Source organism: Populus trichocarpa, chromosome 2 (assembly GCF_000002775.5).
Source record: "Populus trichocarpa isolate Nisqually-1 chromosome 2, P.trichocarpa_v4.1, whole genome shotgun sequence".
NCBI classification, from domain to species: Eukaryota; Viridiplantae; Streptophyta; class Magnoliopsida; order Malpighiales; family Salicaceae; genus Populus; species Populus trichocarpa.
In genome coordinates, this window is record NC_037286.2 from 4,314,523 (window position 1) to 4,326,903 (window position 12,381).

Sequence of the window (12,381 nt, forward strand, 5' to 3'; positions counted from 1 at the left end):
CCTGCTGCTTTTTTTCATTTTTGATCGGTGGTTTGATAATGACCCATTTTGATATTGATAAGGGCCTTACGATGCACACCTAAAAAAGATCCACACCTTTCATCCAGACCATTTTCAATCTTTATATAGCCTAGGCCCAGTCTAAACCTGTAAAAGAAGGGTGTTAGGACTTGGGGTTTTAGAGTTTAGCCTAGAGAATTTCTTTTGGGTGTCTGCTCCCTTGCTCAGTGAAAATGCAGAAGCGATTGCAGATTTCTCTTTTCAAATTGCTTTTGAGACGCCCCTTTGAACGTTCCCCGAAACCCACAAATCCTTTCCCCCTCCAGTCGCGAGCTCTGATTCCAACCTATTTCGTTCCGAACTCAATCGACTCTCCAAACCCCAAATTTCTCCACACCCCTGTCTCAAATCTCCACACTTTCACACACCCTTTTAGACCGAACACTCGAGCTCGGTCCCTGACCGACCAAAATCGGAGAGGACACAGCACTGAGTCTGGAGATGAGCCGGTGCCCTTGTTAGATGTCAACAGAGAAGTTGACATGATAAACCTCAAGTTTGCAGAGGCAAGAGAGGAGATAGACATGGCTTCGGAGTCAAAAGAGACTGTCTATTTTGATGAAGAGGCTGAGTGTGCAAGGGCTGCAGTGAAGGAAGTTATGGACATGTTTGAAGGACTACTAGGGAAATTGCCAGAGAGTGAAAAGGCAGCTTTGCAAAGGTCAATGGGGCTCAAGATGGAGCAGTTAAAGGCCGAGCTTCAGCAGTTAGATGATTAACGAGGTTTGTGATAACGACTCTTCGCTTAAATTCTCTTTAGTGCTTTCCATTTTTGGGGTTTTGCAATGTATTATGTTCTCATTGAGGATAATTTTGATATTGATGTTATAGGTGGAAAGGGCTTTGTTATGATGCATGGGATATTTACGGTAGGAAATGAAGATGATTTTGAATAATGGATCAGTTCAAATTTAATAATGTCAATGGTACTAATAGTGGAAACTCTGTTACCTTCTGACTTAAAAGATATTGTTTTATGTAGCTTAGAATCATTTTTTTGACAATATGAGGCCTATGCAATGAATGGTCACATGCTTCTATTATGTTCATGCTTTGACTGACGAATTGGAGCTTGTTTAGGTAAGTCTGCCTCTCTTATTATGGATGTTACGGATTTTATTTTGAGCAAAACAAATGGATAAATGCTATGGGGAAATATTGCTGTTGAACTGAGAATGCACCAATGCAGTTTATGCTTTTAACTATATCCAATGAGTAGCTTCTTGCTTATAAGAACCCACCAATGATTAGGATGATACATTGATATGTAAGGTTGAAATTGAGAGCTAGGAGAAAATATCAAGAGCCCACATGTTGCCACAGTCAACTCAAGCATTTTGTGGTTTAGTGGCAATGAGGCCAAGTTCATAGGTAATATGCAAGGAGAAGGGATCTGCCATGGAGTGCTCTGAAATGCCTATGAAATACATTCAACTCCATTAAAGTTTGCTTGCATCAAGGTTCCTAGTACTGGATTAACAGGCACTAACTGCGTGTTTCTTGTACTTTTTATTCAGAGTTGTATATTTTTTACTGTCAAACACTGAATTCTTACAGTTTTCTTCAATCCTGAGATCAGTGGTCCTTGTTATTCCTTTGCACTGCTCTCACCTCTTTGTCCCAGTTATCTCCCACTTGTAGACTTGACCACACCCTGGAGTTGTAGTCTGTTTATTGAAGAAGACTGATTTTTAGACACAATGGATATAGATTCCTCTTCCAAACTGTGGCCTCTAACAAGAGAGTCAAGTTTTGGGCAGCTATTCAACAAGTGGGCTTGAATCTCAAAGTGTCCAACCGATATGGCAGGCTAAAAGCCACATTTAATTTCGAAGGATTAGGAATGTCTTTAACCATCTATTGTCCTTTTTTCCATGGTGCACACTACGAAATCTTGCAGAACATATCCTGTAAAAAGCCCAAAAACGTTGGAGATTAAGATGGAAAAATGCAACTTGTAAGCATGTACACTCCTGTTGCCTGTTACAATTTCATGCAATAATAGCAAAAGGATACGACTACATTCAAACTGCCTGCCTTTAGATGTCTCTTTGATGTGACAGAGAATGCTCAAATAGCAGTGTTTATATCTTCGTTTTGAGACAGGTAGATCATACGGGTGCTGGAAAGTTCTTAATACATCAGCAGGAAGTAAATTTAGTTCATGAATGGGGCACTTTTTCAGTAACCAGTGATAGATATTGCCAATAACATTAAACTTATTCAATTTCCCCTCCGCTTTCCTTAGCCAGCACCAGAATTCTTCGATAAACTTGAGGCATCATCTCTTTAGAGCTTTTTTCATGTTATTGATTTCATAGTTCATGCTGAAATAACTTGCTCTTAGCTGATCCACAATTTACCCTCCGATGCTTTCACACAATCATGTTATGGAGTGTATGTTTAACGTTATTATTCTTTATACTTCCAATACTGGTTAAAGTTGAGATGGAGAGGGGAAAGATTGTGGACCTCATTTTGGAAGGCAGCAATGTCACTGTTGTTACGAAGAAGGATGTTGCTTTGTAGATTGGTATGGCATGATATGTAGTTGGTCACTTTTAGTTATCTGGCATAACTAAGTGTTGAGTCAAATTAGAATTTAGAGTATTCTTCTGGAATTAGATCCATGAACTAGCAAGCAATTCATAGGCTGCCCATTGGTAGCGACTAGAAATTTCACTTTCTGGAAAATATTTCTAATGAATGATACAGTATTTCGTGGAAACTCCCGTTCAACACAGTAATGTAAACTGAGTTTCATTGTCTTCCTTGCAAAGCAATTAACTTGACCTTCTAATATCCTTTTTTCTCATCAATCTTTCCGTATGATCCAATTTCTTTTTTCTATTTCTTAAAATAAAAAAATAAATTGAGAAATAACAGGAAATGTCAAGTTACATACAGCTTTTAAAACATAGGGACTAATTAATTATTTTTGAGAGTAGAGAGACTATTCATTTCATTATACAAAACTATAGGGACTAATGTATAATTTACTCAACCAGAAGAGGGCGCGCTGAGAAACCTTAGCGAGGGATGGCTCTTCGGAAGAGCGAATATCTGTAGTTGATCAGGGTTGAGATAATGTCTCCAGACATGCAATGGGAATTTACTGGATGTATTGTTTAGGCGCTGACGAGGTAACATGGTGCTTCACTAACAGTAGTTATACAGGAGCAGAATATCCAAGTAATTTGTCAGAGTTTGCCGATTGGTTCTCAGGGATGGCTGTATGCTACTACAGTAGGGCGTGTTAAACTGCAGTCCATGGTTTTCAAAGATTATTTGGCTGATACGGAGAGAGATGTGCGAAATTGCAGCCCATATAAAAAACAAGCATACAAGGAAAGGAAAGAGCGAAAGAAAAATGGTATCAGAAACTGATAAAATGCATGTGGAGAAAAGAAATTCCATTATGTGGCTTTTGGGGACAAGCTTAGTGGTCTAAAAAGACGAAGTCACTAAGAAATTGAACTCGTATTGGAAGGTTGTGAGCCCTAACTTCTATATGATATTTCTTTGACTGCAATGTTTCAGGACAGCTTCTGGCAAGTATGGACAAGCAGCAAGTTCTGCAACTTGATGTCACCAGAGGGCCAGAGGCCATGTTCAAGTTGAAAAGCACCAAATGCAACTAGTAGCTTCATTCATTTTATATACAACTAAAACCGGGTAACTTGAATTGGACCAGAGAAGACACAAAAGGTGCCGGTTGCAACCATTTTGACAACGGGATTTTTCCTTTTTAGTTAAAGAAGAGGACGTCGATTCTCATGTGGTGTGCATGAACTGATTGTCTTCTTGTCTACCTCTTTTTTTCTTTTGGAACTATTCTGTTAGGGTCACCTCTTGTCGGGGCTCGTTCTATATATATATATATATTCTAGCCGTTTGGGTGAGGTATAATTGTACATTTTCCAAGAGAATCGGTTGCGCCATTTATTGCTTGTTTCAAAAGTAACAGGTTGCCTGATACTTCCTAACATGTAAAAATCTCTAGGCGTAACTGTTCTTAAAAACACAAAGTTATTTTTCAGGATTCTAGCTGAAGACAAGATAACTGGAAATTTCAATTAATAAAAATCCGATGAAACTAAAAAGAGTATAATGGCCCACTAGAAATTACTTATTTTTCAAGACCCTACTATAAGTTCTATCCATATATGTGTTGAATTTTACTTTATTTTTTCCCTTTGTTTTTGAAGAAACTTTTACCAACTCGTACTGTTCTGATGTGAATTTTTCAAAATAATTCGTTAGATCAAAAGTAAAATAATAAAAGCCCCCTCGTATAATCCCCTGTCTAAGGTTATCTCCCAGGATTCTTGCTGTTATAAAGCTGAAGACAAAGGGTACAAAAAGAGAGATAAAGACAAAAGATGGAGCTAAAGATAATATATTTTCAACGGGATAAACCTAATATTACTCGCCTTTTATTTTTTCTACTAACTCTATTTTTCTCTCATTTTTTACTTAAGTAAAGGAATAGGAACTAAGACTTGTTTTGAAGAGGAAGACCCAGACCCAAATATCACAGTCCAGCTCAGTTTTGAAGCCCAAACATTCCAGTCCAGCCCATGAAAAACCCAAAATACTTAATTGAAGTTTTATGCAGCTTCATCGCCTACCATTGCAGAGGCTCCAATGCAAATACACGATGAATGTGGTCCATAGAGTGTGGTCTGCATACGTCATTTCTACTTCAAATTGCTTTGGCCCATAATACCTGGGATTGTAAAGATTGACCTGGCCATGAAAGAAACAAAAAGGGAAGCTTATTGAACTAATCATGGATCTTTTTGTTTCTTTATTCACGTTACATCAAGGTATTATCATGTTGAGGTTCTGAATTTAAGTTAAACAACGGATTCTTTTCTCTTTATCAGGAAAAAAAAAATAGCCAAAAGGGCATTGAGCAAGAGGGAAATGGGGATGTTGCAGCAATTATTTTCTTATTTGATCTTTTTGACCCGATACTAGTCTCATGAAAAAAGGGGGATGTTGACCATGTGAAGAATAGTGAGAAAGGGGATACAAATTAGCCTGTTGAGGCATGGGGGGAAGGAGGAGGAAAGCATGGCCTGTTTCTATCTGTCTGCTTTTATCTGCATCATATATAGGCCCTACATGCAAAAACATGTATGGGGAGTCCTTCCGAGTTGAGTAGCAATTCCACCGGCAATAGGTTTAACGTTTCTGTTTTCTTTAATCGAACAGGGCCAGACACAATCCCCCTGTCCCACATTTTGGACACCCTCGAATGTTCATATGATTCTGAGGATCTATTTTCATTTACTTCTGTCTCGTGCTCTCTTGCTGTTGCATGAATCCTGCTACTTGTATATATGTCATTATGTGCTGTCAGTAAATTTGCTTGAATGTTTCCAAGTTACCAGTTGAAATTTATTTTATGATGTTGTTTCAACTGCCACCTGCTGTGGCAAGCACCACACAAACCTAAACTCTGGCTGAAATTTGGGAATCTAATCCTGTGGGCATAAGCAGCAGATCACATTTCACAGAAATTCAGGAACTTTAGTCACATCAACGCCGGCAAAAAGGAAATGCATAGAGTTGCATGTAAATAAAAAATTGTAAATGGGAAAAAAGCAAAGGATGAAGCAGATTCAACCACATTGCTGTTTCTACAACTGTACAAGAAACCCACCCAGGACCACCAGCTAAATCTGATAACAATATCCAAAGCACACTCTTCAATTTTTTCAACTACTCTCCTCTTTTGTCTTCTTGGGATAGGAAAAGAGAATCAATCAATGATTACCTTGGAAGCAAAGAAAAACAAGGACCAAAATTATTTCAACTTTGATTCGATGACTGTTTTATTAGAGGTTGAGAAGTCTTTCCCCATTCTTCCGGTGGACTCTTTACTTCCATTAACAATGCCACCACCTCCTTCATGGTGGGGCGCTCTGCAGGCGAAGAGTTCACACAGAACATTGCAATTCCTAGTGTTTGCAGCATTTCCTGCACCATTTGGTCCGGCAAACCTTGAAGTTTTGCATCTAGTATCGATACAGCTGGTTCAAAGCTTCCCATCTTTTTCTTCACCCACTCAACTATGTGTAATCCATCTCCTAAATGAGGCTCAACAGCACTGCGGCCACTTATGATCTCTAGCAATACCACTCCATAACTGTAAACATCACTCTTTTCTGTAATGTTCATGGTGTATCCATACTCTGCAATGATCATGGAAATATATTTATTATTAGCAAATGAAATAAGAATTATAAATAGAACAGCACACTACAAGATTCCATCAGCATATGATGACAAATCAACTAAAAAAAACATGAACAAATATATTGGAGTTCTAGAAATCAGGGATGCTTGCCTGGGGCTATATAACCATAAGACCCAGCTACTCTGGACATGGCATGATGATAATTTGTAGAGTTCATCAGTTTGGCCAGGCCAAAATCTGCCAAATAGGCCTCATGCTTTGAATCCAGAAGTATGTTGTTGCACTTTACATCTCTGTGAAGAATTGTTGGCACGCAATCATGATGAAGATAAGCTAGACCCTGAGCTGAACCAACAGCTATCTTGTACCTCGTTTCCCAATCCAGGTTCCTATTCCCCTGCAGAAGCTGTTGCAGATTGCCATTTGAAATGTAGTTGTACAGAAGGAGCTTGACACTCCTATTCGAACAATAGCCTAAAAGCTTCACGATATTCCGGTGTCGAATGTGTCCAAGAATTTGAATTTCTGCAGCAAAAGAATCCACCGGATCCTCATCTTGTTTTGTTTTCCAGAGCTTTTTCACAGCTATCAACTGCCCATTTGGCATCTCAGCCTTGTAAACAATCCCAGAACAGCCTTTCCCGATCACATTCTCCTCCTTCAAGCAATCTAGGATGTTATCAACGGTGAAGTTAAGCTTCTGAAATGGGATGAAAGTCCATGGATAGGAGAAATCTTCGGCTCCTGATGAAGCTGTTAATGCTCCAGAAGATTTCTCCATTGCATACCTATGGTTCCGCACGACTATAACCAAGGAAGCAATAACTATAATGGTAACTGAAGCCAGAATAACTAAAATCAAAGCTACAGTTTTGGCTGATTTTAATCCATTTCTTTGAACTATTCTCGAAGAACAAGAAGTACCATCTGTGGATTCACAAAGTCTTGGGTTTTGTAGGTATGAATTTGAAGATAGAGTTCTGAAGAATGGTGATACAGGAATTGGGCCTGAAAAGTTATTGTAGGAGATATTAAGGGAAGTTAGGCTAGTAAGGGAACCTAGAACCTTAATCTTTCCATAAAGGAAATTACGGGAAAGATCAAGTGACTGTAACAATGTCAAGCTAGACATCGTTTCAGGAAGTTCACCGGTAAATCCATTTAAGCTTAAATCCAAACTAATTGTTAAGCTTGTGACATAACCAATTTCAGGTGGGATTGGACCCGAGAGGCTGTTATAGCTCAAATCAAGCAGCGTTAGCTTCTGCAAGTTTCGGATGGACCTTGGGATTGCCCCTGTGAGCAGATTGTTATTGAGAATGAGCTTGTTCAGGTAACTGAAGTTTCCAAAACTCCAAGGAATTTCACCTGTGAAGCTGTTCCTGCTAAGATCAAGCTGCTCCAAATTAACAAGCTCTCCTAGTAGAGATGGTATCTCTCCAGTAATGTAGTTGTTGTGCACATCCAACAGCTCAAGAACCGTGATGTTGGCAATCTCCAAAGGTAGGCCACCAGAGAAATGATTCATATACAAGTCCAGAAATACCAAATTCTGCAACTGGCCTATCTCCTTGGGAATATGACCTGAAAGCTGGTTTTCTCCAAGCCTCAATCTCACTAAAGATTCACAATTTGCAACAGTGCGAGGCAACCCCCCTGATAATGAATTCCCTAGAAGCAGAAGTTTGCTCAATTTCTTCAAACTGAAAATCTCTTCTGGAATTGAGCCTGTGAGCTTGTTTCTTGAAAGATCAAGAGCATATAATTCTGTGCAGTTCCCAAAAGAGGCTGGTATTGTACCAGACACTAAATTACCCCACAAGAATAAACTTTGCAAATACTTCAAATTGCCAACCTGCCATGGAATTGTGCCTGACAGTTGGTTCTTGTCAAGCTGGAGAGCAGTTAAACTTGTACAGTTACTCAACTGCCAGGGTATTAAACCAGTAAGTGAATTATCAGACAAGTGAAGCTGCTCGAGAAACACTAACTTTCCTAAATCAGCAGGTATTTCTCCTGAAAGATCGTTAGCTGAAGCATCAAGCAAAACAAGTGATGAACAATTTGAAAGTTCAGCTGGGATTGCTCCAGATAGTGCATTTCCCCAGAGAAGCAGACTAGTAAGTTTTTGCAACTTACCCAGTTGAGGAGGGATTGAACCAGTGAGCTTATTCATGTGCAAGTACAAGTTCCTTAACTCTGAACACAAACCGAGTTCAGGTGGTATAGAACCAAATACCTCCGTGTCATAAAGAGACAGAGTTTGAAGATTGATCAAGTTCCCAAATGTGGGTGGTAATACCCCTGAAAGACCAGTTGCTGCAGCACCAAATGTTGTGAGATTGGTTAGCAGTCCTAATTGTACCGGTATTTCTCCTGTAAGAAAAGGATTGCCTCCAACTCTAAATTCTTGGAGCGAGACTAAAGAACCCAATTGAGATGGTATTGAACCATTGAAGAGATTGTCTTGTAAGCAAAGAACTTGTAAAAAAGTAAGGTTTGCGAGTTGGGGAGGTATCCTACCAGATAATTTATTGGAGTTCAAGTAAAGAAACTGAAGGGAAGAGAGCTGGCCAAGTTCCTGTGGTATAGTACCAGAAAGAGAGTTAGAAGAGAGGTCTAAGAGTCTAAGATGGGTGAGTAGGCCAAATGAAGGAGGGATAGCGCCAGAGATATTAGTCGAGGAGAGATTGACAAGTTGTAGAGAGGAAAGAGAGGAGAGTTGTGAGGGCAGCGAGGAAAGATTAAGGAACGTGTTAGGGAGAGAAAGGGAAGTAACTCTATTTTGTGGAGAGCACGTAATGCCTTGCCATGAACATGGAGTTGGGCTTGATGGGTTCCATGAGGAGAGGATTGGTGAGGATGCTTTTGCTGATTGGTCTGCTGCTGAGATAAGAGAAAGAAGGGCTTCTCCATCAGAGGATAGGGAGACTACAAAAAATGTTTTGGTACTGGTTATCATCATTACCAAGAATGAGCAAAACAAGAGGGAATGGTGGCTTGGCTTCTCCATTAGAGCGATGATGATTTGAGAAATCTTGGGTTAATAGAAAGGAGGATTTTTTTGATGATTTTGAAAATGGTGATAGTGAATGGAGGTACAGAGATAGTGAAAGAAAGTCCACTCAGGAGACAACATGCATGTGAGAGCAGTTCCCGTGGAGGCCTTGGATGCTTGAGTTGTACACTAAAGTGTTGAAACCATGCATGTGAACTATACAAAAAGAAGAGTGCCACTAGATCTCTTGTGGAAGAGTAGCTGATACAGTCAAAGTGAAGAAAACGTTACCCGAAAAAACTCCCTCTCTGATATTAAAGGCAACCAAAGCTAGGTGGTGGCCGGTGGTGATGGTGCTAATATTGTAAGCAAGATGAAGATATCATCAAGCTTTTTGTGTCCAAGTTCTGACACTGCACATTTTATCCATGGTCGGTTTCTGGGTGCAGATGGTGATGGTGGCTGAGATGGTGGTGGTTGTGGTGGACCTGATGGTGGATGGTGGCTGAGGTTGGAGTTTGAACAATCTTCGTCTGGTTGCCTTTTATGCTTTGGCATTTAAATAGGTAGTTCTTAGTTTAGAGCAGCTCACAACTTCACATGGGCGGGCGCTTCAGCTTCTTTATGAATAGCCCAAATTGCCCTTGTTTCAGCATGGAAGCATTTTGTTGTCAAGTGGGGTAGTGTTGACCTTTTGTTCTCTTGGGTGCTCACATCAGTTTCTCCATCCTTATACATGCACGTGGCAATAGTTGGGGACGTTCACGGGTCAGGGGGCCACCCGATTGCTGACATGGCACAACCCTGACTGTCTAAATAGCTCAATATAAATGCATGCTGCCAGAAAGACAAACGGGTCCTATTAAAGCGATGGCTAGGATTGCTTTAAACTTCAACCTGATAGCAATCATGGTCGACACGTGTAAATAACAGTTCCACAAAATACCAGAAATCACCCTTCCCAACAGTGAAAGAGGACATGTAAGTGGGTAAGATTCGAGAGTTTCGGAATCTGCCATCCGTCTTAACTCCACCGGAAAAAGAGAGCAAACAATAAAATGGAGAGGGCGCCTAGGGAAGAGAAGAGGCTGATGATAATAGGAGTGAGGCAGCTTAGGAGATTGTGAAAGGTAAAAGGGTTTCGGAGTAAGCAACCATTTTCAATGTCTTTTTCCTCACACTATGCTGTCTACTATACATTGCATAAACTATAAGGTCTTAAACGTGGCCTCTGTATAATAAAAGGGTTAGGCTTAAGGGTGGCGTGGATACAGAGGAAGTTTCATGGTAGCGTCGTCTAGTTGGCTTAAGGCCCAAATATTTCTTTTTACAGTGTAATTACTGTGGGGTGGTGAAATATCCAAGTGATTTGGTTACCGAGGAGGAGGAGGTGGGTTTGTTTTGGGAGTGGGGATCTAAAGATAATGAAACACAGACAGTCACACGAGAGAGAGAGAGAGAGAGAGAGATGGGTGTGGATTTGGAATATATTAGGGCACAGGTAACGATTAGGGTTTTTATTAGGGTTTTAGGTTTTGACTGCGTTTCCCTAGCAATTTAGCCGCACGAGACACTTCTCTCATTAATGTCACAAATGTTTTGCAGTGGATGATTGATTCCGCGCCCCTGTAAGTTAGCCAGTTAAGTGATGGCCAGGTACGGGTGATTAAAAAAATTAAAAAATGGATTAAATTAAATTTTTTAAAAAAATAATGGAAAAAACCGAATCATGATAAAAAATTGATTAAACAAATTAAAATTTTAAAAAAACTGGCCGTTCGGTTTTGGTTTTATAAGTCTGAAACTGAACCGAACCCAAACTGGAAAAAAAACCCGAACCAAACCGGACAAAAACAGAGCCAAACCGGTTTGAACCGGTTTTTGTCCTAAAAAACCAAACTGAAACCGGTCGGTTTGAACCGGTTTTGGTTTTTTAAAAAAAAAATCGGTTTGGTTGTTTTTTTATATAAAAACCAAACCGAACTGAAAATAATCACCCCTAGTGCTAGGGGTGCACGGTAATTTTATTTCTAGATTCATTTTAAAAATATATTTTATTTATATAAATATTAATTTATATTTTTTCAATAATAATATTTGCTTGTAAAAGGGGGTGCGTGTATCATATATCCATATAGACATAATAGCATAATCTGTTATTATCTAGGGCTCAGTGAATCATTGTATACTGTTTTCAGGTAGACATGAAATGATTTTATTGTGGATTGTAATATTTTAAATCACTATAAATTATAAGTGATTTTGAACTGTATTGTTTGTGTTTATTCTCTGCTCAGACCCAATAGAGTTGGGTCCTGCTGCTAAACCAGACCCAAAACACATCCAAAAGGTGACACTAGCGTGGATCATGCTGCCAAACAGGACCCAGTAGTGCATGGATGCCACCGATCTTGGGTTTGGCTAGGCAGCTAAACTCAATATCTTTGGATCTGTCTGTGCAGCTATACTCAAGGATATTATTATTTATATTTTAAATTTTATTATTGTTAGTATTATTAATATTAAAAATCTTATTATTTTTATTATAATTAATATCATAATTAAGAATTTTAAAAAATATATCATTAATTTTGAAAAACAACCATAGATTTGATTTGAAAGGTCAAATTATTATTATTATTATTATCATTGATACATCTGAAGAAAAACAATAAGTTTTATTTGAAGAGATTAAAAACTATAAAAACTTAGGTTATAAAGTTTAATATTATTATTAATGTCATAAATATTATTAAATTCATTAATATTAATAAATTTGAAATAAATTTTATTACTATCCAAAAAAAATATAGATTTTATTTGAAGGGTAAAATCAATTATTATTATTATTATTATTATTAACTTAGGTCTGACGTGCCTTTCCAGACTCAAGAAACTTGGGGCTGGAAAGGAGCGGCTAACCCAAGTTGCTTGGAAGTGGTAGGGACGTAGATCCAAATCCCTCAAGTCTTACAACCTCCCCGACCCAAGACACTTGGGTCAGGCGTCCAGACCCTAGGTTAATGGGTCCGCATCAATATCCAATATTCTTGGGTCTTGCGTCCTCACCCAACTTTAATGGTTTCGGATTGCAGTCGGACCCAAGGCTTTTGAG

At 39.0% G+C, this 12,381-nt stretch overlaps 2 protein-coding genes across 3 annotated transcripts; one reads left to right on the forward strand and one right to left on the reverse strand.

The window, feature by feature from the left end:
* The first annotated feature begins 43 nt into the window (after positions 1 to 43).
* LOC7468755 (embryogenesis-like protein) lies at positions 44 to 3,962 on the forward strand. Of its 2 annotated transcripts, none has more exons than XM_024594705.2 (2): positions 44 to 783; positions 3,601 to 3,962. In XM_024594705.2, exon 1 carries the CDS (start codon positions 234 to 236, stop codon positions 777 to 779), a length of 546 nt encoding a protein of 181 aa, XP_024450473.1. In that variant the 5' UTR covers positions 44 to 233; the 3' UTR covers positions 780 to 783; positions 3,601 to 3,962. The 2 variants fall into 2 exon arrangements, with proteins under 2 accessions (XP_024450473.1, XP_002300897.1); XM_002300861.4 differs by lacking the exon at positions 3,601 to 3,962 and adding an exon at positions 892 to 1,103 and having other exon boundaries at positions 54 to 783.
* Positions 3,963 to 5,619: 1,657 nt separating this feature from the next.
* LOC7468756 (LRR receptor-like serine/threonine-protein kinase RGI5) lies at positions 5,620 to 10,746 on the reverse strand. Its single transcript, XM_002302120.4, has 2 exons — positions 6,419 to 10,746; positions 5,620 to 6,263 (listed from the first exon to the last, which is right to left on the reverse strand). Exons 1-2 carry the CDS (start codon positions 9,279 to 9,281, stop codon positions 5,881 to 5,883), a joined length of 3,246 nt encoding a protein of 1,081 aa, XP_002302156.3. The 5' UTR covers positions 9,282 to 10,746; the 3' UTR covers positions 5,620 to 5,880.
* Positions 10,747 to 12,381: the final 1,635 nt, after the last annotated feature.